Source organism: Eptatretus burgeri, chromosome 17 (assembly GCF_056783735.1).
Source record: "Eptatretus burgeri isolate ZD-2024b chromosome 17, Ebu_testis_v1, whole genome shotgun sequence".
NCBI lineage: Eukaryota > Metazoa > Chordata > Myxini > Myxiniformes > Myxinidae > Eptatretus > Eptatretus burgeri.
In genome coordinates, this window is record NC_140977.1 from 29,858,931 (window position 1) to 29,886,052 (window position 27,122).

General features: G+C 40.3%; 2 protein-coding genes and 1 pseudogene across 2 annotated transcripts; all 3 read left to right on the forward strand.

The window, feature by feature from the left end:
• Positions 1-1,137: 1,137 nt before the first annotated feature.
• LOC147009659 (globin-3-like) lies at positions 1,138-5,334 on the forward strand. The gene is made up of 3 exons (XM_085861684.1): positions 1,138-1,422; positions 4,182-4,410; positions 4,989-5,334. Exons 1-3 carry the CDS (start codon positions 1,301-1,303, stop codon positions 5,097-5,099), a joined length of 462 nt encoding a protein of 153 aa, XP_085717810.1. The 5' UTR covers positions 1,138-1,300; the 3' UTR covers positions 5,100-5,334.
• Positions 5,335-10,177: 4,843 nt separating this feature from the next.
• On the forward strand, positions 10,178-12,371 carry LOC147009660 (globin-3-like; annotated as a pseudogene).
• Positions 12,372-24,673: 12,302 nt separating this feature from the next.
• LOC147009661 (globin-3-like) lies at positions 24,674-26,763 on the forward strand. The gene is made up of 3 exons (XM_085860721.1): positions 24,674-24,910; positions 25,609-25,837; positions 26,417-26,763. The coding sequence occupies exons 1-3, from the start codon at positions 24,789-24,791 to the stop codon at positions 26,525-26,527; spliced, it is 462 nt and encodes a 153-aa protein (XP_085716847.1). The 5' UTR covers positions 24,674-24,788; the 3' UTR covers positions 26,528-26,763.
• Positions 26,764-27,122: the final 359 nt, after the last annotated feature.

Sequence of the window (27,122 nt, forward strand, 5' to 3'; positions counted from 1 at the left end):
GGGGCTTAGTGAAAGACAACCTAATGCTCAAACAGTACAGCAGGCAGGTATGCAACAAGGCTGTGAAGACCAATGAAAATTTGGTCCGTCGTCCCAACAGGGCCATTCATATGATAAAAGGAGCCACGTCTGTCTGTTTGTTGCACTAAACCTTGAAAACGGATTTATGGATTTCAATGGAACCAACGATGCTGGATTCAGGGACCCTCCAGGAATGTTTGTGAGGCAAAAAAAAAAACCAAAAAAACTAACATCCTGGGTATTAGAAAATAACGTCGTTGTCATTCTCGAATGGATCCGAAGCTTTGATCTGATCTGATCTTCAATTAAACTGATCTTCAATACCACTATTATGAAGACATGTGACAAATGGTGCACTGGCAACTACAATAACAAAACAACAACCTCAAATTTCCTTCTCACAGCTGTTTGGTCCTTGAGGTTTTAATATTGTATTCTTTATCGAATTATTTTTAACGTTTTCCTCGTTCTTTTTCACTGCATGGAAAATTCTGGGGTGGGAATGGTCCGATGGAAAAACCCAGGAAAAAGTGGGGGCGATATATCAGCCCCATCCCACCATGGAATTTATGCCATTGGGTGGTTTGCCATTGCCTTCCCAGTAATAGTTAGGAAAGGAATTTGTATTTTTTTCATGGTGCTGGAAACAACTCGCCGACTCTTCATGAAGGACAATGTGGGATTTTTAACCACCACCAACCAATATCGACAGGCAGGATTCCTGTTAAACATACATGGGAGGGACGGCACACACATTGATCAGTCTGCATGTTTGCCAAAAACCAGGGAATCAAGAGATGATAGTTTATAGCTGGGTCACAATTCAAAACCAGGCGAGTGTGTGTGTGTGTGTGTGTGTGTGTGTGTGTGTGTGTGTGTGTGTGTGTGTGTGTGTGTGTGTGTGTGTGTGTGTGTGTGTGTGTGTGTGTGTGTGTGTGTGTGTGTGTGTGTGTGTGTGTGTGTGTGTGTAGACACACACTTGTCATTTAAGCAGATTGAGACAAAAGTGAGACAAGAGGTACATTGAGAAACGTGAGTTTCTCAATGTACCTCTTGTCTCATTTTTTGATCATCACCCCTCCCTCCCCCCCCCTCCTTGTGAAAATCTAAGCATCAAGAATATTCATTAGCTCTGTACCCCAGCTTTGCGAAACTCTTCTCACTTGATTGCAAAACATGATTCCATCCTCGGATTTCTTATAAAGGAGCTCGCGACCTGGCCCTCATCATCATTCTCAACCAAGTTCCTCTGAAGTTCCAAGATCCGAATTAACCAGCCATGCCAATCGTTGATCAAGGATCCTTGCCAACACTAAGTGATGGTGACAAGAAGGCCATCAGAGCAACATGGCCGAAGATCTATGATCACTTTGAGGATAATAGCTTGATGGTTCTCCTTTGGTAAGCTAAACTTGTCTGTATTCATATATTATACAACCTATCGTTTGTACTTACAGTCTTATATGCGTCCGTCCACTCCTGAAGTCAATAGATGGTTCACATCGTGGCTCAAATAAATTGTTCATCTTTGAACAAATTTTGCAATCTCATTGTGAGAACAGGATTTGTTGTTTTAAATGTCTAATTATTATTGAAATTTTCCCAAAACACCGACTGTATGTTTCAATTACTTCTGATCAGGATTTGTTATTTTAAATGTGTAATAATTGAAATTTTCTCCAAACACCGACTGTATGTTTCTTTTACTTCTGATCAGGATATTGTTATTTTAAGTGTGTAATTATTGAAATTTTCCCCAAACACCGACTGAATGTTTCTTTTACTTCTGATCAGGATTTATTATTTTAAATGTCTAATTATTGAAATTTTCCCCAAACACCGACTGTATGTTTCTTTTACTTCTGATCAGGATTTGTTATTTTAAATGTCTCATTAGTGAAATTTTCCCCAAACACCAACTGAATGTTTCTTTTACTTCTGATTAGGATATTGTTATTTTAAATGTGTAATTATTGATATTTTCCCCAAACACCAACTGTATGTTTCTTTTACTTCTGATCAGGATTTGTAATTTTAAATGTGTAATTATTGAAATTTTCCCCAAACATCTACTGAACGTATCCTTTACTTCTGATCAGGATTTGTTATTTTAAATGTGTAATTATTGAAATTTTCCCCAAACACTGACTGTATGTTTCTTTTACTTCTGATCAGGATATTGTTATTTTAAATGTGTGATTATTGAAATTTTCCCCAAACACCGACTGAATGTTTCTTTTACTTCTGATCAGGATATTATTTTAAATGTCTAATTATTGAAATTTTCCCCAAACATCGACTGAACGTATCCTTTACTTCTGATCAGGATATTGTTATTTTAAATGTGTAATTATTGATATTTTCCGCAAACACCGACTGTATGTTTCTTTTACTTCTGATCAGGATTTGTAATTTCAAATGTGTAATTGTTGAAATTTTCCCCAAACATTGACTGAACGTATCCTTTACTTCTGATCAGGATTTGTTATTTTAAATGTGTAATTATTGAAATTTTCCCCAAACACTGACTGTATGTTTCTTTTACTTCTGATCAGGATTTGTCATTTTAAATGTCTAATTACTGAAATTTTCCCCAAACACCGAGCTGTACGTATCTTGTATTTCTGGTCAGGATTTGTCATTTTAAATGTCTAATTACTAAAATTTTCCCCAAACACCGAGCTGTACGTATCTTGTATTTCTGATCAGGATTTGTTGTTTTAAATGTCTAATTATTATTGAAATTTTCCCAAAACACCGACTGTATGTTTCAATTACTTCTGATCAGGATTTGTTATTTTAAATGTGTAATAATTGAAATTTTCTCCAAACACCGACTGTATGTTTCTTTTACTTCTGATCAGGATATTGTTATTTTAAGTGTGTAATTATTGAAATTTTCCCCAAACACCGACTGAATGTTTCTTTTACTTCTGATCAGGATTTATTATTTTAAATGTCTAATTATTGAAATTTTCCCCAAACACCGACTGTATGTTTCTTTTACTTCTGATCAGGATTTGTTATTTTAAATGTCTCATTAGTGAAATTTTCCCCAAACACCAACTGAATGTTTCTTTTACTTCTGATTAGGATATTGTTATTTTAAATGTGTAATTATTGATATTTTCCCCAAACACCAACTGTATGTTTCTTTTACTTCTGATCAGGATTTGTAATTTTAAATGTGTAATTATTGAAATTTTCCCCAAACATCGACTGAACGTATCCTTTACTTCTGATCAGGATTTGTTATTTTAAATGTGTAATTATTGAAATTTTCCCCAAACACTGACTGTATGTTTCTTTTACTTCTGATCAGGATATTGTTATTTTAAATGTGTGATTATTGAAATTTTCCCCAAACACCGACTGAATGTTTCTTTTACTTCTGATCAGGATATTATTTTAAATGTCTAATTATTGAAATTTTCCCCAAACATCGACTGAACGTATCCTTTACTTCTGATCAGGATATTGTTATTTTAAATGTGTAATTATTGATATTTTCCGCAAACACCGACTGTATGTTTCTTTTACTTCTGATCAGGATTTGTAATTTCAAATGTGTAATTGTTGAAATTTTCCCCAAACATTGACTGAACGTATCCTTTACTTCTGATCAGGATTTGTTATTTTAAATGTGTAATTATTGAAATTTTCCCCAAACACTGACTGTATGTTTCTTTTACTTCTGATCAGGATTTGTCATTTTAAATGTCTAATTACTGAAATTTTCCCCAACACCGAGCTGTACGTATCTTGTATTTCTGGTCAGGATTTGTCATTTTAAATGTCTAATTACTGAAATTTTCCCCAAACACCGAGCTGTACGTATCTTGTATTTCTGATCAGGATTTGTTATTTTAAATGTGTAATTATTTAAATTTTCCCCAAACAGCGACTGAATGTTTCTTTTACTTCTGATCAAGATTTATTAGTTTAAATGTGTAATTATTGAAATTTTCCACAAACACCAAATGTATGTTTCTTTTACTTCTGATCAGGATTTGTTATTTTAAATGTGTAATTATTGAAATTTTCCCCAAACACCGACTGTACGTATCTTGTATTTCTGATCAGGATTTGTTATTTTAAATGTGTAATTCTTGAAATTTTCCCCAAACACCGACTGTACATATTTTTTGTTTCTGTTCCAGCTTCCTAAAAAATTTCCCAGATGCCCAACAGCTGTTCCCCAAATTCTCCGAGGTAAAAACGGCGGACCTGCCTCACAATCCCGAAGTGAAATGGCAGGCCAGCCGAATCATCAATGCAGTGAACGATGTAATCAGATTGATGGACAAGGAGAGGGAGATGATTCAATTTCTGAAAGAGCTCAGCAGAGAACACAGCGCACAGTTCCAAGTGGACCCCAGTCTGTTCAAGGTGAGGTTGTGAAGTCTCCTGAGGAAGGAGATGTGGTTCAGACATTGGGAGACATTTAGAACTGCGATATGATATAATACGGTAGTAGCAGTATAACAGAGGGTATATTACAACGATACAGGGTTTACATTGTCAGTACAATCCTGAAGATTAATTTATTTTGCTGATGTCAGATTATAATAGATTTCTGGTTTCACTCTGTAAAACATAAAAGTGGAGGCAAGGTGTTAGAAAAACAATTTGATCTTGTACATTTGGTGATTATATTATTTGTTCCTCGCAGCATATCTATGAAGATAATAACACGTATTGTTTTATTTGCTATAAATTGTTTCAACCCCGGCTTACAACCACTGGATATATACCCAGATTATTACCGTTTTGCTGTCAAAATATGGTCTGTACTAATGATTAGAGTGATATTTTAGCAATAAAGTCCTTTGTTATAATGTTTATTACAACAAGAAATAAATATCATGAATTGTTATTTTCCGAATGTGTAATTTCTAGAATACGATGAGTTAAGGAGCATAATTACAGGATAAGTGTAATAACAATTATAATGTCTTTTTCTTCAGGAAATGGCGAAGATTTTTGTTCACCAAGCGGTAATTCCCGTTGGTAGCAAGGAGGCGTACGAAAAGTTGTTCTCCATCATCTCCATTTTGTTGCGCTCGTCGTACGATTAATACCGAGTTGGAATCAGTGGAACCCAACGGGCCTTTCTTTGCTGCCTCATTTGTCCCAGCATGTTTTCTCGTCACATCTTTCCCTGCATACCTTGCTCCCCACACCATGTTGCTTTTCCATCCCAAACAATACAAAAGCATTATTTAGTTTGAGCAGTTGTTTAGAAAGTATGAAATCAACAATGAATGTTGAGATTCCGTGAATAAATTACAGAATAAAGATATCAGCAATAAATGCACTTCGTCTGTCTTTTGTTTTCTGAATGATGTTTCCTATTATGATGATAAAAACTTCATGTGCATATTCATGAAATTTTACGGAAACATGAAATGTCACAAAATACAACTCCAATCCAATCGGTTACTGGGAATTAATGGAATTACACAAAATAAGCAAATAAATCTCTCAAAATGAAGCAAGCAAGCTTGAATTTATTGATGACACATTTCAATTGTTCTTCTGAAATAAGAACTTGATCCCAAAGGAGTGATTTTTGGGATCGCCAAGTTATTCTTTTGGCAAAATAATTGTTCCTTGAATGAGAACGGCCACTTGGGAGAGTACATTCCTCTGCTAGGCAGATTAGTTCACATTTTGTATCCTACTGATAGGCCGGATCTGGATTCGGACCTGCACCAAAATTTAATTTTGTTCTTGCCACCTAACCAACTCATCCACCAAGTTTCATCCGAATCTGTCTGTAACTTTTTGAGATATCATGCTATGCATCGTTTTAGATCGATCACTCAATGGTGAAGAATCACTTCGATCCTCATTCAGATCTTTACCAAAATCAATTCTTTCTCATTATAAACCAAACCTGCCCACCAAATTTAATCTAAATCTGTCGAGAACTTTTTCAGAAATCCTACATTGTCGTTTTTTGGCCCCATTTCTCAATGGTCAAACCACTTAAAATACCGTCAGATCTCGATCCGGATTCGGATATTCACCAAAATCTAATCTTTTCGTTCTTGTCCATCATCAAATTTCATCCGAATCCATCCACAACGTTTTTAGATATCTTGTTCATAAACCCTGTTTGAGATTGGGTTCATCCTGGTCACAAACAGACAGGGGTGAAAACATATCCTCCATCTCGTTTCGGTGGTGGAGGTATATATCTGGAGGTCTGGAGACGAATCCTCCAAGAGCAAAGAAAGGCCAAAACACTTGTTAAGCATTCCCAACTGAGCACTCATCTCATGACATTGGAATTCCAGGTTGAAATCTCTTCCAGTGTTTACTTTTCCCATCGTCTCCCACTGTTCTTGGAGTTCATCGAAAATCTAAATGCTCCACTCAGATCCATGTCCTGCACATGATGTTTGTACAATTTCGTCCGAACACCTTTGATCTCTTTACAAAAAACAAAAAAAAAACACAAAATGTGGTGAAACCAACTTAATGTTTCTGTGACACCTTCAACACCAAACTGTTTCTGTCTTAAAATAATGTAATGCCTAAATAAATATATCATGGCCATCGAGGATTAAATCCAATACTTTTAATTACCATTTTTACTGTGGTTGAGAAGTTACAACATTGCAGTGAGATTTTGATGAAAATACAAGGATATATACAGGGTGAGCTAATCTGACCCATCATGGCAGTGCCTTATCCACAATGCAATATATAATGTAGTTTCTGAGAAGAAAGCAAAGACCTATTTTGGGGGGCGACACCCATAAAGCCCCTCAGACACCAATGTTTTTTTAAATTCCATGAACAAATGTTGGTACATACAGGGTGATGAAGGATGTGTTAAAGTTTCATAGAAATCCTGAGTGTAGTTTCAGAGAAGTTGCAATACTTGTGGACGGACAGACGGACGGACGACACGCCATCCCATAAGCTTCCCGGAACTACATTCCAGGTGAGCTGAAAAGGTACAAAAACGAATCACATTAACTGCAGACCTATCAACTTGCTTCCAATCAGCAACGTCTTGGAATCAATCATCACAGTTGATATGAAATCCTTCCTTTTCTCCAACGTCCTCATCTTAGATCACCAATTTGGATTCAAAGCAGGTCACTCCACCTTGGACATGCTGCTTCTCCTCACAAAAAAATGGATGGAGGCCCTCAATACCAGACATGAGATCAGAGCAGTCTCTCTGGATATATCTTGTGCTTTTGATACAGTCTGGCATCCTGCCTTGCTCTCCAAACTCTGTGCCTGTGGCATCTAAAGCCAACTCCACACATGGCTTGCTGATGTCCTCGACTCTATGAAATAAACCTTCCGTACTCTGCACCTGATCCATTTGCTCCTTGAAGGTTTCCCATCTCTCCGATGGAGACTGCCCACATGTTGGCTTTTCCAAATCAAAATCTCACAACTCTATTCTCGTATCTTCAAAGTTTGTCTCCCTGGAATTCAAACCCTTACCCATTTTCTTTGGATATAATGTCAAGGCTCGTGGAAGAGTGAGAACACTGAAAGGAGCAGGACACAACAGAACAAAGGGAACAGGAGAAAGACAGGGGGGAAACATCAAGAACTGGTTTGAAGGATAAAATGGAGGGAGACTTGGAGAAACGCAGAATCTGGAAATGAAAGGGAGGTCAGGGAAGATGCTTGGGTGGACAAGATGGACACAGAAGGAAACTCTTCGGAACGAAAACTGGAAATTTGTAAGGAGGTGGGCTGAGGGTGGGTGGGAAGATTTTTTTTCATGGATATCCCCCCAAACAAGATATAAAGCCACTCGAAGTGAGGGTCTAAAAATAATATCATGGTTTTGAATGGGATATGACCTGAGGTGGTGATGAACAGCTGTCTTGAAGACCTGGAGTGAAGAGTTAGGTTGAAGAGAATGTAGAATTTGATTCAATGGGCAGGAAAATAAGGAACAAATAAGTGGAGATGAGCAGTGATTCTGGATTTTGTTTCACCAGAAGGGGGTTGGTGGTGGACCATGATCACCATGCAGAAACCTGGGGGTGGGGAGGGGGATGCAAAGCACAGAAAGAAGAGAGGGTGCCAAGAGAGACCACCGACCTGTCTGGGATGGAAAGTGATTTGCCCATTGACTCAGCTTCAACGTGGGAGATTTCAATTATCGTTAAGGCCTTGGTTTCCATGGCATCACACTGAGGAACAGATGAGGCAGGGGTGTCAGTCTAGAGGGAAGAGCCATACTCCATCAAGCTGTGGATGAAGGCCTTGCAGGTGGATGTGAATTCAGGTGTGCCAAGAAAGGACTTTACACGATGGAAGACACCCAATCACCGACTGGTTTTGGAGGCCAACTTTGAAATGTCATTTGCCCAAGAAATATCATGGCTGATAGTGAGATCAAGGAGTTTAATCTCTGAAGTATCCCACTGTCTCCCTGACAATTAGCATTGCCTGACTCTCCTAAATTCCGTGTCTCAACAATATCGTTTCACACATGATTTATTGTCACTTGTCTCCATATGTTCTCAAACATCCACTTGTTCCACCACATTGCGATCATTGCTTCCAAAAAAAAATCTAAGACTGCATTCCCTTTCTTAGGCTTTTCCACAAACTGACTTTAAAAGCAATTCTGGATTCGATCCAGAAAATCCTCATTGCCACTCATGGACCCAATATATCTATCCCTGGAAAAGGAAAATACCCCACAATCAATTATCTTCCCATCCACATTCTTCATGAACCCCTTTCTTCTGTTGATCCCTCATCCTAGGAGCCATATTCTCCTCCCCAAAGTCTTCCCTCAATTGTTACAAAATCCTCAACAACTGTCATTGCAAAATTCAGATATAAATCTAGATAAACCCAGAATGCCAACCACTACCTGGTTATGAACAACTCCCAAGAGATATGAGATACATCGTTTTGATATATATATATATATATATATATATATATATATATATATATATGTGTGTAGTGGGGTTCAAAAATCTGAGTCCAGAAGTAAATTTATTAATTTATATGTGATAATAAAATATTTCATCTTGATAAATATGAAACCAAAAGCAGTTTCTCGGGATCTCCATCAATTCTGAAGGATTCTCTCATTCTGAAGTACCGAACTCTGTTACAGAACGTCAGTGCTGACAAAACAGTTTATTGGTAAGTGTTACACTTGGAGGTTTGCCATTGCCTTCCCATCACTTGTTAGGAGAAGAATTTCTCATTTGTTCATGGTGCTGGCAATAACTCACCCACTCTTCGTGAAGGACACTGTGAGATCTTTAACGTCTACCAACCAATGATGGCATATGGGATTGCCAGTTTAACATCCGAGGAATGTCACACACATCGATGAATCACCCTCCCTGTGAAAACCCAACATGTTAGTTTATAGAGGGGTTGGGATTCGAACCCAGGCTTAGAGGTGAGTGTGAGTCAAGTCCACCCTGTCACCCACACTCTATGAGTGAAAGACCATTACCTTACTATCGTCCGAACCCTCCTCTTTACTCTTAAACTGTGCCCCCTTGTTCTGTCAGTGTCTTTCCTGTATCTGACCACCACCACCCTCCTTACCTCCAAAGTTTTTGTCGTTTACAAACTTGGAAAGCCAACTCTTAACCACACAATCCAAATCGGGCTAAATCATCCTATTCCATTATATTAAACTACAATGGCACTCGGTAGAGCGTGAACCACCGCTCAGCTGAACAGATTACGATTTGCATCCAATGATGTGCGGATCTGGATCTGCACCAAAATCGAATCAATTCGTCCTAATCACACACACCCAACCTGTTCACCAAGTTTTGCCAGAATATTATGGAGTTGGATACTTTGAGACCTGGTAGGTTTCCATTCCACCTTCGGAAATCCACCCACGTGTGGAGATAGCAGCAACAGCAGTAACTCACACACACACACACACACACACACACACACACACACACACACACACACACATACACGCATACACTTCTCCTGAAAGGAAATGGTGAAAAAAAAATGACATCAGAGCTAGATTGAGAAGCTCGAGTTTGTCAATGTACGTCACATCTCATTTTGTGATCATCACCCACTCCCTCCCATTCCCACATCCTCGTGAAAATCTAAACATCAAGAATAATCATTAGCTCTGTACCCCAGCTATGCAAAACTCTTCTCGCTTGATTGCAAAACACGATTCCATCCTCGGATATCATATAAAGGAGCTCGGGACCTGGCCCACATCATTCTCAACCAAGTTCCTCTCAAGTTCCGAGATCCTAATTAACCAGCCATGCCAATCGTTGATGAAGGATCCTTGCCAACACTAAGTGATGGTGAAAAGAAGGGCATCAGAGAAACATGGCCAAATATCTATTATCACTTTGAGGAGAACAGCTTGAAGGTTCTTCTTGGGTAAGCTAAACTTGTCTGTTTTCATATATTATACAATCTATTGTTTGTACTTACAGTCTTATGTGTGTCTGTCCACTCCTGAAGTCAATAGATGGTTCACATCGTGGCTCAAATAAATTATTCATCTTTCAAAAATTTTTGTAATCTCATTGTGAGAACAGGATTTGTTAATTCAAATGTGTAATTATTGAAATTTTCCCCAAACATCTCCTGGATGTATCTTTTGTTTCTGATCAGGATTTTTTAATTTAAATGTGTAATTATTGAAATTTTCCCCAAACATCTCCTGGATGTATCTTTTGTTTCTGATCAGGATTTATTATCATAAATGTGTAATTATTGAAATTTTCCCCAAACATCTCCTGGATGTATCTTTTGTTTCTGATCAGGATTTATTATTTTAAATGTGTAATTATTGAAATTTCCCCAAACATCGACTGGATGTATCTTTTGTTTCTCATCAGGATTTGTTAATTTAAATGTGTAATTATTGAAATTTTCCCCAAACATCTCCTGGATGTATCTTTTGTTTCTGATCAGGATTTGTTAATTTAAATGTGTATTTATTGAAATTTTCCCCAAACATCTTCTGGATGTATTTTTGTTTCTGATCAGGATTTGTTAATTTAAATGTGTAATTATTGAAATTTTCCCCAAACATCTCCTGGATGTATCTTTTGTTTCTGATCAGGATATTGTTATTTTAAATGTGTAATTATTGAAATTTTCCCCAAACATCGACTGGATGTATCTTTTGTTTCTCATCAGGATTTGTTAATTTAAATGTGTAATTATTGAAATTTTCCCCAAACATCGACTGGATGTATCTTTTGTTTCTGATCAGGATTTGTTAATTTAAATATGTGTTTATTGAAATTTTCCCCAAACATCTAATGGATGCATCTTTTGTTTCTGATCAGGATTTGTTAATTTAAATGTGTAATTATTGAAATTTTCCCCAAACATCTACTGGATGTATCTTTTGTTTCTGATCAGGATTTGTTAATTTAAATGTGTTTTTATTGAAATTTTCCCCAAACATCTTCTGGATGTATCTTTTGTTTCTGATCAGGATTTGTTAATTTAAATGTGTAATCATTGAAATTTTCCCCAAACATGGGCTGTCCGTATCTTTTGATTCTGTTCCAGCTTCCTGAAGATTTTCCGGATGCCCAACAGCTGTTCCCCAAATTCTCCGACGTAAAAATGGAGGACCTGCCTCACAATCCCGAAGCGAAATGGCAGGCTAGCCGCAAGATCAACGCAATCAACGATGTAATCAGATTGATGGACAAGAAGAGGGAGATGATTCAATATCTGAAGGAGCTCAGCAGAAAACACAGCGCACAGATCCAATTGAATCCCAGCCTGTTCAAGGTGAGGCTGTCTCCTGAGGAAGGAGATGTGGTTCGGACATTGCGAAACATTTTGAGCTGCGACACAATATAACATGGGACTTACAGTATAACAGAGGGTGTATTACAATGATACAAGGGTTTACAACGTCAACATTGGCTTGAAGATAATTAGCTTTTCCTCATGTCAGATTTTTTATACCTGTCTATTCTGGTATCACCTTGTAAAACGTTCAACCAGCGTTGAATTGTTGTATAAATTTGATCTTCAATATTTGGTGATTGCTAAAAACAGAACAATAAGAAATAGTAAGAAAGGTTTATTTTGTGAATGTAATTTAATTATCATGACAAGTTCTAAAACAGAATAATAATAAGAGCACAATTGTAAAAACAATAATGCACAAGTTGTCTTTTTGTCCAACATTATCCACCAGGAATTTTTGAGCGTTTTCATTTCCACGTTTGGTTGCGGCACGGAGTTCGAAAAGCTGTTCTCCATCATCTGCATTGTGATGCGCTCGTCCTATTAGAAATAACGAGGCAAAATCGCTGGAACCCGACGGGTCTTGCTTTGCTGCTTCCTGTATCCCAGCATGCTTTCTCTCAGATCTTTCCCAGAATTCTTTGCTCGCACACTATATTGCTGTTCCATACCAAACAAGACCATCCCTGATTACCAATGGATCATCCGGTTCCAGTTTGAGCTGATGTTTCGAAAAACTGAAATTAAACAATGAATGTTGAACTTCTGTGAATACATTTCAGGATAAAGATATTAGCAATAAATACACTTAAAATCTGTCTTTTGTTTTCTGAACGATGTTTCATATTATAACAAAAAGAAAAACAAAAAAACTATATTCATGTACACATTCATGAAGATTTACTAAAACACCAAATATTTCCAAAATACAACTCAAATCCAATCAGTTACTGGGAATAAATGGAATTACCCAAAACCATAGAGTTGGTGTCAAAGCCACCCAATGCTCGCCTGTTTATACATTTATCGTTTTTAAAAGACGAGTCTAATAATTAATATTTTTATAAAGCATTGCAGTGAAGTCTGATCCAAATAATTTTAAAGCAATATATGTATTTGTATATTGTAATCAGTAACAAGAGCGCACGTGAGCACAACTTATGCCTGAACAAGAAGGTATATACAGAATTGTGCTGCAACATGGAAAACAGCATCCTAGTTGCCATGGCAACCACTTTAAATGACGAACGTATGTCGCGACACACCATCTCCACAGTCGGTACCTATGTACCAAATATGAAACGTGAAAGTTGAAAACTTTGGGAGTTAGAGTGCGGACAGCAACGGATGGACGGACAGACAGACAGACAGACGGACGGACGGACGGACGGACGGACGACCACTATCACATAATACGCCCCGATATATATATATTTATCGGGCATATAAAAAATAGTGTGGTAGATAAAAACATTAGAAAGGAAAAAATAACTTGCACCAAAAACTTTAACATTTTCACGCTCACGCTGGGGGTATCGCTATAGCTCTCTGTTCTTCGTACAGGCGAGATAAAAAGTCAATAAATCTCTCAAAGTGAAGCAAGCAAACTTGAATTTATTGATGACACATTTCAATTGTTCTTCTGAAATAAGGAATTCATCCCAAAGACGTGATGTTTGAGATCACCAAATTATTCTTTCAGCAAAATAATTGTAACTTGAAATATCTAAAGGTCTGGAGACTAAAATTTCGTACCTGTTGTTTTTGTCCTTTATTATGACCCTAAAAACTGTAAGGTTCCTGTTTGGAATGATTTTCAATTTTGTTTGACTGCCAGACAGGCAGACAGACTAAAAAAATATATTACCTTACTCTGTGCACATGCGCTCTCCGGACGAGATTCCGTGCAAGTTGCCAAATTCAGAACCAGAGTACTGCAAAACTGCAGGATCATGCTGTGATTCATGTTCGAGTGTTCAGAATATCACATTAAATTAAAATGAAGTAGTTCCTCGATCATAGCCTAAAGTCTGTTGACAGACAGACAGACAGACAGACAGACAGACTGAACCAAATGTTTAAGCCCGCTTTTCTTTTCGCGTGCGGAGTAATTCACCTTATTTTAACCGAGAATATACATTATTATTGAACGAACTGACACACCTCACAAAACTATATACATGCTATTTAGCTGAGGCAGCAACGGTCGATTAATTTGCGTGCAAGAATTCATTTGCGGAAAGTAGCCATTTAGAATGGTGTCCTATACCGGATATGTACACGTGTGAAAGAATTCTACACTATGGCATCTGAAGGCTTCTGCTCCAAGTGTTCAAATGCAATGAAAGTACAGTTTTTCAAGTGAAACAGTCTTCTCTAGGAGTGACATTCATGGTGAGATTTCAACCACCAGTTTTCATATTCCATGAAATCTTTATCCACATTGACACACCTCTTCCGGTACCCTTCATTATATTGAAATGGTCGCATAACAGCGGATTGCCAGAAAACAAGAGAAGTATAAAGCACTTAAATGATGATACTGACTACACACACATACTGTAAAAATATATGAAGGTTTGTGAAAAGGAATTTAAAAAACATTTATTCCTCTTTTTCCCCACCTATAGAATCAACTTCCATCTCTTCTGCAATCTCATTGTTCCCTCCAGGTCTTCAAGACAGCTGTTCACCACCGTCTCAGATCATCCCCAACCCAAAACCATCTTTTCTACCATCGTTAACCCAACCCAGTTTTCCATCTTGAGAGTTTCCTTCTATATCCATATTACACTCCCCATGCATCTTCTCTGCCCCCCTCCCCCAATTCCTCTCCACACCGATTGCTTGTCAAAGTCTCCCTTCATCTTGGCCTTCAACTCTACTGTTGGTGTTCGCCCCCTTTCTCTCTACTAGTCCTTTTCCGTCTTTCTTTGCATGTTTTGCTTCCTTTTATGCGTCTTCTTTTTAGCTCACCTGGAACGCAGTTCTGGGGAGCTTATGAGATGGTGCGTCGTCCATCCGTCAGGGCATCCATCCATTCACAAACACTTGTAACTTCTTCTCTGAAACTACAGAAACGATTTCGATGAAACTTTTCCACGACCTTCATCACCCATGATGTCCCCAAGTTTATTCATCAAATGAGTAAAATGCTTGTCTAAGGGGGTGTAAGGGGGGGGGGGTTACCCCTCAAAATATGTATTTGCATTTTTCTCCGAAACTACACACACAATTTCGATGAAACTTGACCACAACCTTTATCACCCATGATGTACCAAAGTTTGTTCATGACAGTGGAAAAATCGGGCTATATGGGAGTGTAAGAGGGGTGCCCCCCAAAATATGCATTTGCTTTCTTCTCTGAGACTACACACCCAATCTCGATGAAACATGTGACAACATTCATCACCCATGATGTACCAAAGATTGTTCATGACATGAGAGAAATCCTTGTCTAAGGGGGTGTAAGGTGGGGTTGCCCCCCAAAATATGTATTTGCTTTCTTCTCTGAGACTACACACCCAATCTCGATGAAACATGTGACAACATTCATCACCCATGATGTACCAAAGATTGTTCATGACATGAGAGAAATCCTTGTCTAAGGGGGCGTAAGGGGGGTTGCCCCCCAAAATATGTATTTACATTTTTCTCCGAAACTACACACACAATTTCGATGAAACTTGACTTCAACCTTTATCACCCGTGATGTACCTCAGTTTGTTCATGTCATGAAAAAAAAAAACTTCATATGTATTTACTTTCTTCTCCATTACATATTTTGTGGGTCATCCATGCCTCCTAGTTGTTCCCTGGTAATCTTATCCAGCCGCTATCAGGTGAGCGCCCATTGGTATTGCCCTATGTTTATTATCTGTTCTGATCCCTTCAGTGTACTTGCTTTTCCATGAGCCTCGACTATGTTTTCAAAAAAACTCCAAATCCTCACAAACCCTCGAGCCATCCCCTCCCAAACACACATCTGCACAAACAAAGAAACAAACAAGAAAGATGTCATGTAGAGCACTATACTTGCAAAATCCATAAAACAAATTTGACCTTATAAATAATTGGTGGTTGAATTAAATGACCAAATATGCAAATATTCTTCAAATTTCAAGTGAAATGGATGAAAGTTGACGAATGACTATATCGACTTTTTGGCCTATAGGACCTTTAGCCTATGTTGAGCTCAAAAATACTTGTTCATTGAATTGAGTGACCTGATATGCAAATCCTCTTCAAATTTCAAGTCAATGGGATGAAAATTGAGGATTTTAGAAACTTGACTTTCGATGGCAGAGGTAAAATGCAAAAGGATGTTGGGGTGTTACTCCAGAACGTAAGTAAACAAGGTAGGGATTGTCAAATGAAATGATCATGTGAAAACCATCCCTACATCTTTATTGAATAATGTTTATCCCGACACAAGACAATAACTGTAGAGGGCAAGAGGGGTGAGAGAAGGGAGAGGGGAGAGGGGAGAGGGGAGAGGGGAGAGGTGAGAGGGGAGATTAAGGAGGGGGGAGAATCTGGTAGATGTGATGCCCAATTTGATGTCCATCCGAGAAACGGCACGTACACTGATGAATCACCCTGTCTGTGAAACACTGCGATGACAGTTTATAGCTGGGTGAGGAATCAAACCCAGGCTAGACAGCTGAGAGTGAGCGTGCATACCTCTTGGCTATCCTGATGTGAAGTGATGTGATATGAAGGCTATCCCCTTCATAGTTTCCTGCTGAGCAATTGAGAAAGTCTCGATCAAGTTCTGTCACCACTTATTCAAGGTTTGTATGAACAACCATCTTACACAGATACAACTCCAAAGACCACGCACCAACTGCTAGGCCTGCCTCCCATGCGTGACATCACCCCCTGAAGTCACATGTTACAACTCTACAATGTGGCGATTCATTGCTTTGTAACAACTGAAAACATTTTTTACTCATTGTAATCATCTCATTTATTTTGCCTTTCTAACTCCAAAAATGTTCCCACAGAGAACCGAGTTGGAATATCACCATGGAAGCTTGGAAAAATCGAAGCTTAATTGGCCAAGTGGCTTAAGCACTCAAGCAAAGCACTCCAATGGAATGGTTGAAGAAACTTTGAAAAACGAAACATTTAATTTTATCTCTGGCACCGAAGGTGGAAAGAGGTTATGTTTTCACCCGTTGGTTGTTATCTCCATTTGGGGTTCAGGAGATGGGGGGAAGTTTTCCCAGAACTCAAAATCCCCACTTCCTTTTTGATAAAAGATCATGATTCATGAACCAAACTGTCCTCCGAGGACTGCTTAACTAGTTTCAGTTGATCTGCCAATTTCTTATCATTTGGGGCGAAGTTTTAGATCATACATGTACATTAGGTGTGATACCCTTCTTGTTTCTTTGGTCATTTTTCTGTTGCATGTCAGATTGTATCCGTGTCCTTGTTCATTGATGAGATTACTCAGTGGGTCCAGAGCGAGACAAAACAGGAGTGGGGAAAGGCTGTCACCTTGTAAGATAGCACGTCGTATCTTTATTCCTGGGATTTCAATCTTTCCTTCCAAGTTAGGTGGTATCAGCATTGTGTGTCCAGAGCGTCATTGCTTTCTCAATCAGCGTGACGATGTGGGGGTCAATGTTGTACACTTGCATGCATTTTATAATCCATGAATGTGAGACGCTATCAAAAGCTTTTTGTAATCTTTCCAGGCTGTGCATATGTTGGTTTGTCAGAGCTTTCAGTTTTCGAGTCTGGTTTTGTTTAACAAAAAATGGTCCATTTTTCTATGGCAACCTCTCTTACATCCTTGCTGCTCTGCCTCTAAAGCTCCTTGTTGAGCGAGGTGGTCGTAAATTGCAGAGGTGATTACACCTGTTAAAAGTTTGTACGTTGTTGGTTGGCAGGTTATTGGTCGATATCTGTTGGGTAGATGGGTTTCTTCAGATTTCGGGATTCATTGTTGCCTTCTGTGAGCCATTCATCCCTCGGCTGTTCCCCTTGGATGAGTTCATGAAATGCTCGAGCGTAGTGAGGGTGGAGAGCATGTAATTGCTTTAGCCAGAAGTTTGGAATCCCATCTGGGTCTGGGCATTTATAGGTTCGCACTTTTATGAGATGTTTTTCTCGTTTTCTTTTCATCAATTGTCATCGGGTGCATTTCCTGCAGCTGTTGCTTTTTCTTTTCCAAGTGTCGTATCCAATCCGCTTCCTTGTTGTGTTCACTTTCATCTTGAAATATACGTTTCCCAAAAATTTATAGGTTCTCTTTCTGAACATTTCACCCCTGTCTGTCTATTTGTTGGTCTGTTTTGGGAATCATTAATCACAGTCGAATTTGCGAATCACAGTGTCGAGAAAAGCCTTTGGTTCTCGGAATGTTGAAACTGATAACTGGGGTTTTGAAGAGACTATTGGAGACAGAATTTGTGATGGAAACACTTTGGGGGGGGGGGGGATTTGTGGAGCCGAATCCCTTTGAGTCTTGTGGGAGCAATTCAGATGAAAATGGCGGAAGTGTTCGTGAATATGAAAACACTGGTCACATGATCACTACAGCTCGGTAGGGTTTGATTTTCCATTCAATTGACGCTTTATTGGGGAAGGATTTTGTATTAATTGATAAATCAGTATATATTACTCAAGCAGAAATGCTCGTCATCACCCAAAATGTGCGACGAATGCTTTGTTCCACCATCGCATGCTGACTCGGTGTCTTGTGCGTTATGGGATCGTCCCGTTTCATACTTTTCCCGAATGCCATTTGTGTCCATGCCGTGTCCACCCATCATGTCTGTAAGGTGTTGATGTCCATCCCCAGTGGATGGGGATTCTGGAGGGGGGTGTGGGATGGTGGTGGGTGTTGTGGGGTGATGATTGTTGGTGGATTGTGGAGGAGGAGGTACCCTGAAAGTTTTAGCGTCCTCGGTCAAATTCCCTTGACAGAGTCGATGATGATACATACATACATCCTCTGGACATAGTATATCGAGACTTTAAGAAGGCATTTGATAAGGTACCACATCGGAGGTTGTTAGCCAAAGTGAGGGCTTGTCGAGTGGCTGGTCAGGTAACTAATTGGATTGCAAACTGTCTTAGTAGTAGAAAGCAAAGAGTGGCTGTGAGTGGGTGGATGTCTTGTTTGGAGGATATAAGAAGCGGAGTACCTCAGGGATCAGTACTCGGACCATTACTATTCATAATTTACATCAACGGTTTGGATAGTGGGGTGAAGAGTAGGCTTTCCAAATTAGCAGATGACACAAAGGTTGGAGGTGAGGTGGAGAGCAGAGTGGGTGGTGATCAGATTCAGGAAAGTCTTCATACCTGCATAGATTGGGCAAAAGGTTGACAGATGCAATTTAACCTGAGCAAGTGTAAGGTGTTGGGGTTGGGTAAGAATAATGGCAATGGAGATTACAGGATGCAAGGGGTAATTTTGGAGGGTGTCACACAGGAGAAGGATCTGGGGGTGGTAATAGATAGGGGAGGTGAGCAGGTAGCACAGTGCCAGGCAGCTGTAGGTAAAGCAAATCGGGTTTTAGGCTGTATCAGGAGGGGGATCAATTATAAATCAAAAGAGGTGGTGTTAACATTGTACAGGAATTGTGAGGGCCACATCTAGAATATTGTGTGCAGTTTTGGTCACCACAACTCAGGAAGGACATATCTGCGACAGAGAGTGTTCAGCGCAGTGCTACGAGATTAATTCTGGGACTAGCTGGACTCAGCTATGAGGAGTAGCTGAAGGAAACAGGGCTTTACACACTAGAACAGCGTGGTTACAAGGGGATATGATAGAAATGTTTAAGATAATGAAAGGTATGGACAAAATAAGTGCAGAATACTTATTCAGCACAGCAGACAGTGATAGGACCAGGGGCCAGAGCCAAAGAGCAAAGAAGAGGAGAGTTAAGAAAGTAGTAAGGCAGGGGTCTTTTATTATGCCTGATGTTGGCTTAATGGTTAGGGGTGGTGGGCTTAGGATCCTTGGGTCCTGAGTTCAAATCCCACTCGGCTGTTGAATTAATACCAGGTGAGGTTGACTCTGCCTGTCATCCTTCCGAGGTCGGCAAAAAGAGTGCCAGCTTGCTGGTATCCTGTGTTGGAGTGGTGACCCATCCAGGATTGTACCCAATAGCCAAGGAGACTGCTTCGGCAGCACCAACGCTCTGCACAGAGTATGGTCCCAATGGATGGATGGATGGTCTATTATTCAGAGTAGTTAATCAATGCATGGAATGGTCTCCCTGGAAAGGTCGTGGCAGCAGAAACAAGTAGATCGGTTTAAATTGGAATGAGATAGGTACCTGGAAATATTGGAGATAGAGGGGTATGGGGATGTTGATAAGATTTTTAGGTAGCTTGAGCATCGATGGGTGTGAATGCATGTGTGCGGAGTGTTGTCTGTGAGGGCCTCGACAAGGGGTGGTGTGTTCTTGATGATGTGTGTTTCGCACTCAAGAACCACCTTTGCTCGCTCATTCTCATTACTGGATATTTCAAAAAAACAAAACAAATTGAAAACAATGTTGTGCAAGCATGATGGGCTGAATGGCCTCCCTTGTGTCTTGATTCCTTGTGTGTCCTGGTGTATAACAAAATATGTCATCAAGAATAACCTGTATTATAAAAGGAGCCATGTCTGTCTGTCTGTCTGTCTGTCTGTCGTGTTATAACATGAGACCGGATTAACAGATTTCAATAAATCCAACGACGGTTGATTCTGGGAACTCTAGCAAAGGTTTGTGGCACAAAAATAAATAAAAATAAAAAAGGTGTGTTAGTGTGCATGGATGGGTACAGGGGCACACATGTTGAAACTGCAAACACTAACTTGTGACGCTGGTTATCCTGCACAGAGGGCAGGATCTCCTGGGAATCCATTGTTAACTTGTGAATGGATTAACGGATTTTAATGAAACCGAAGACAGTGGATTCAGAGAACTTCCTGGAAAGTTTGTGATTCAAAAAAAAACAAAAGAAAAAAGGTTTATATGTGGGTACCGACAAACGCCAACTTTCAATGCTGGTTATCTCTATACCCAGGAATCTCCCAGCCCCAGGAATCCTTGTTTGTTCTTTCCCCACAAGCCATAGATTAGTCATTGCAGCAAAGAATGGTATTACCGTTAGTAAATGGACAGCTCTTATGTGCTGGTAAATATGGAACCAAAAGCATCTTCCCGGGATCTCCATCAACTCAAAGGATATTCTGATTCTGATGCACCACACTCTATAACAGAACGTCAGTGCTGCCAAAACAGTTTCTTAGTAAGGGTTATTTTCAGTGGCGAAAATCAGTTTCGAAAAGTAGGGGGGGACCACCGGTTTGTTGCAGCAACTCAAAAGCTGTACCTAAAATCCGGGAGAATGGTACCATCCCAGCCTTGGCTGGATGTTGGCAAGCTCAAGGATAAGAGGGGAGCTGAGGAGTTTGCAAACAGGCTGAGTGGACATTTGGGGGGTCTGGGTGATTTGGGGGGTCCTGAAGAGTTGTGGAGTGCCTTCAAGACCACCTCAGGGCAACTTGCAACTCACCGCAGGGCAAAGAAGAATTTTGTCTCTCAAGGGACACTGGATACCATTGACCAGAGTCGCAGGGCCAGGCTGAATGGCAGAGCTGAGCTGTTCAGGGAGCTGAGGCGTAAAACTGGATGTGCACTGAGGGTGGACAAGGAGGCCTATGTGCGAGAAATCTGTGAGGGGGTAGAGCATCACCTGTGGACAGATGATTCTCGTCCCGCTTACAGGGGAATTCACGCATTGCGTTCATCCAAGCCCATCCCTCGGAGCACTGCAGTTAGAGCAGAGAGTCGTAGGCTCTTGACAGAGGACCTGAAGTGAAGGCCCGCTGAGCCGGTTACTTTGAGCGGATGTACCAGGCTGATCCCCCAGCTGTCGAGTTGGACGTCAAGGTTTTACAATCCCTGTTGCTGACCCTCGAATCAACTGTGGTCCACATTTGCTTGTGGAAACAGGCTGCAGTGAACCGATTGAAATGAGGTAAAGCTCTTGGGATCTGTGGCATCCATGCCGAACTTCTCAAGGCTGGTGGAAATGCTGTACACATGTCGTTGCATGCAGTTTTGTGCTCTGCCTGGAACACAGGCATCATCCCAACTGATTGGAAGAGGGGCCTTGTTGTCCCTCTTTGGAAAGGGAAGGGTGATCGCCAAGACTGCAACAACTACCGAGGGGCGACGCTGCTCTCAGTGCCGGGCAAGGTCTTTGCTCGGATAATTCTTGATAGGGTTCGCCACCATCTGCTTGAGCACCAGCATCCAGAGCAGTCAGGCTTTACACCAAAGAGGTCAACGATTGACCGTATCCTTGCTCTTTGTGTCCTCACCGAACGCAGATGAGAGTTTTGGCAGGGGCTGCTTGCAGCCGATGGTGATCTCTGGAAAGCGTTCGATTCAGTGAAATGGGATGCCCTCTGGAGGATTCTTGGTCTTCGTGGGGTTCCAGCAAAACTGATCGATCTGATGTCTGAACTCTACTCTGGTACTGAGAGTGCTGTGAAAAGTGGTGGTACCATCTCTGACTTATTTCCAGTTGTTATTGGAGATCGTCAGGGGTGTGTCCTGGCCCCCCCACACTTTTCAGCACTTGTATGGACTGGATTTTAGGGAGGATGTCGGAGAGATCAAGCTGCAGTGCATCGCTTGGGAATGTCAAGATCTCGGACCTTGATTTCGCAGATGATGCAGTCATCTTTGCGGAGACTTTAGACATCCTTTGGGGGGCCCTTGAGGTGCTGAATGAGGAGCCGGAGCCGCTGGGATTACGGGTTTCTTGGGTCAAAACTAAGATCCAGGCTTTCATTGACATCTTGGATGCTGCTGTCCTGTCTGTGTCTGTTTGTGGTGAGAATGTCGAGGTCGTGGAGAGATTCACTTACGTTGGCAGTGATATTCATGTCTCTGCTGGCTGTGAGTCAGAGGTCAATAGACGTCTGGGTCGGGCCTGGGGAGTCATGGATTTACTGGATCATGGGGTGTGGTGCTGCCGGTACCTGTGCGGGAGGACGAAAGTCCGAGTCTTCAGGTCCTTAGTGCTTCTAATCTTGCTCTATGGATGCGAGACTTGGACTCTGACCAAGGATCTGAGATGGAGACTTAATTCCTTTGGTACCAGGTCTCTTCAGAGAATCCTTGGCTATCACTGGTCGGATTTTATCTCCAACTCGCGGTTGCTGAGAGAGACTCAGATGAGATTTGTTACCTGCATGGTCCGTGAGCATCAGTTGCGGCTGTATGGACATGTGGCTCGTTTTCCTGACGCTGATCCTGCTCACCAGATTCTCTCAGCGAAGGAGTCTCGTGAGTGGAGGAGGCCAATGGGCCGAACACGTGTCTCGTGGTTGCAGCAGGTTGACCGGCATGTCGAGGAGATGGGGATGGGCCAGGCATCTGCCTGGGGGATGGCCAGACGGAGGCCCCTTGACTACCGGCGGAAAGTGGACGCAGCGACGTGCTGTTCTGGCACATGCTCCCATACCTGACCTGACCTTGGGGAGGGGAGGAGGGAGGATGTTGAAATTTTGTGGGGAAGGATCCTCCACCCACCCGACCACCCTCCTCCCCCACCGGTGTTACGTTTTAGTTACGCAATTTTACTCAATAATTTAATTTTACTTACGTAATTAACACCTCGGGCATTCGAAAAGTTACATCGTTGTAATTTTTGAACAGCCCAAAACCGGTAAACTGATTTTCAATATCACTATTACAAAGACAGGTTCTTAACAGCGCACTGTCCACGACAATGAGAAAATATCTGGAGAATTTACAAGGAATTAATGCACAGGAGGAGGCCATTCGGCCCATCATGCCTGCACCACCCCAATACCAGATTTAATCAATCCATCAATACCTCTTCCCTTCATGTGCAGCCTTTTGGTTGCTGCACTGGTCCTCATTTTGCCGACCTCAGAAGGTTGACGGGCTGAGTCAACCCCCTGGTGTTATTTCAACGGTTTCGGAGCTTGAACTCACGATCTTAGGGTCCCAAGCCACCATCATAACCGTGAAGCCAACACCAGGTTTAAATAGACTGCACGGTATGTGTTTCTGGTATGTAGCACAAGGTTGTGGGTATCCTCTGTCAATTTATAAACGTATTTCATAAAAACAGTTGTCTGGTGCTTGAGACATTATAATAGCAGATTTTTTTTTAACGAATTATAATTTGTCACCTCATGGAAAATTCGCAGCAAAGATGTAAAAGATGTGACAGGCACATCTTAAAAAGGTCTATGCAAAAAATCCTGGAAAAAAGTGGGGGCGATATATTCTCCTCAACGCCCCTGGGATTTACACCTATGGGTGGTTTGCCATTGCCTTCCAGGTAATAATTACGAATGGAAATTGGTAATTTGTTCATGGTGTTGGCGATAACTCGCCTACTCTTCGTGAAGGACAATGTGTGATCTTTAATGTCCACCAATCAATGCTGGTAGACGGGATTCCAGTTTGACATACATGGGAGGGATGGCACACACATTGATGAGTCACCCTGCTTGCTAAACACCAGGGAATGAAGGGATGACAGTTTATAGCTGGGTCACACTTTGAAATAAGGTGAGGAAACTCAGAGGTGAGTGTGTGTGTGTGTGTGTGTAACAATTGTCACACACACACACACGCACACACACACACACACACACACACACACACACACACACACACACACACACACACACACACACACACACACACACACACTTGTCATGTAAGTGGATCGAAAGAAAAAATAAGACGAAGTACATTGAGAAACTTCAGTTTCTCAATGTGTCTCTTGTCTCAATTTTTGATCATAACTCCTCCTGCCCCCCACCACCCCCCCCCCCCCGCTCCTTGTGAAAATGTAAGCATTAAGAATAATCATGAGCTCTGCAGCCCAGCTTTGCGAAACTCTTCTCGCTTGATTGCAAAACATGATTTCATCCTCGGATATCATATAAAGGAGCTCGGGACCTGGCCCACATCATTCTCAACCAAGTTCCTCTCAAGTTCCGAGATCCTAATTAACCAGCCATGCCAATCGTTGATGAAGGACCCTTGCCAACACTAAGTGATGGTGAAAAGAAGGGCATCAGAGCAACATGGCCAAATATCTATAATGACTTTGAGAAGAACAGCTTGAAGGTTCTTCTTTGGTAAGCTAAACTTGTCTGTTTTCATATCTTATACAATCTATTGTTTGTACTTACAGTCTTATGTGTGTCCGTCACTCCTGAAGTCAATGGATGGTTCACATCGTGGCTCAAATAAATTGTTCATCTTTGAACAAATCAAGTAATCTCATTGTGAGAACAGGATTTATTAATTTAAATGTGTAATTATTGATATTTCCCCCAAACATCTACTCCTCGTATCTTTTGTTTCTGAACAGGATTTGTTATTTTCAATGTCTGATTATTGAAATTTTCCCCAAAACACCGACTATATGTATCTTTTGTTTCTGAACAGGATTTGTTATTTTAAATGTCTAATTATAGAAATTTTCCCCAAAACACCGACTATATGTGTCTTTTGTTTCTGAACAGGATTTGTTATTTTAAATGTCTAATTATAGAAATTTCCCCAAAACACCGACTATATGTATCTTTTGTTTCTGAACAGGATTTGTTATTTTAAATGTTTAATTATTGAAATTTTCCCCAAAACACCGACTATATGTATCTTTTGTTTCTGAACAGGATTTGTTATTTTAAATGTCTAATTATAGAAATTTTCCCCAAAACACCGATTATATGTATCTTTTGTTTCTGAACAGGATTTGTTATTTAAAATGTATAATTATTGAAATTTTACCCCAAACATCTCCTGTCCGTATCTTTTGTTTCTGATCCAGCTTCCTGAAAGATTTCCCGGGTGCCCAACAGCTGTTCCCCAAATTCTCCGAGGTAAAATCGGCGGACCTGCCTCACAATCCCGAAGTGAAATGGCAGGCTAGTCGCATCATCAACGCAATCAACGATGCAATCAGATTGATGGACAAGGAGAGGGAGATGATTCAATTTCTGAAAGAGCTCAGCAGAAAACACAGCGCAGAGTTCCAAGTGGACTCCAGGCTGTTCAAGGTGAGGCTGTGATGTCTCCTGAGGAAGGAGATGTGGTTCAAACATTGGGAGACATTTAGAGCTGCTATACAATATAATACGGTAGTTACAGTATAACAGAGGGTATATTACAATGATACAAGGGTTTACATTGTCAGTACAATCCTGAAGATAAATTAATTTTGCTGATATCAGATTTTTATACATTTCTGGTTTCATCCTGTAAAACGTACACGTGGAGGCAAGGTGTTGTAAAAACAATTTGATCTTGTACATTTGGTGATTATATTATTTCATCTTTTGAGCATATCCATGAAAATAATGAAACATTATTTTTGTTTTTTCTGTACATTGTTGCAACGCCGAGTTACAACCACTGGATATATACCCACATTATTACAATTTTGCTGTCAAAATAAGGTCAGCACTTAGAGTTGTAATGACAACAACAATGAAGACTTTTTGGTATAGTGTTTATTACAACAAGAAACAAATTTCATGAATCGGTATTTTCCAAATGTTATATTTCCACAATGGTACGAGTTCAAGAACATCATAACAGGATAATTGTAATTACAATTATAATGTCTTTTTCTTCAGGAAATTGGGAAGATTTTTGTTCACCAAGCTTTTATTCCCGTTGGTAGCAAGGAGGTGTACGAAAAGTTGTTCTCCATCATCTCCATTTTGTTGCGCTCGTCGTACGATTAATACCAAGTTGGAATCAGTGGAACCCAACGGGCCTTTCTTTGCTGCCTCGTTTGTCCCAGCATGTTTTCTCGTCACATCTTTCCCAGCATACCTTGCTCCCCACACCATGTTGCTTTTCCATCCTAAACATTACGAATGGCACGTCCAGTTTGAGCTGATGTTTAGAAAAGCAGAAAATAAACAATGAATGTTGAGCTTCCATGAATACATTTCAGAATAAAGATATCAGCAATAAATACCCTTCAAGTCTCTCTTTTGTTTACTGAATGATGTTTTATATTGTAACAAAAAACACTTTATTCAGGTGCACATTCATGAAGATTTACTAAAACACCAAATAATATCAAAATACAACTCGGATCCAGTTGGATACTGGGAATAAATGGAATTACATAAAATATGCAAATAAATATCAACAACATGTAGATGTGTGAAAACTGTGCACCCAAACAAGGAGTCAAACCGAGATGCTGTTGTGAAACATTGCAATGCTCTGCCACTTGAACCATCTGGACAACGCACTCATTGAGCATACAACATATGAAGTGCATTTGCCTGTAAATATATACAATTGTATTACTACACCCCTTGTGGT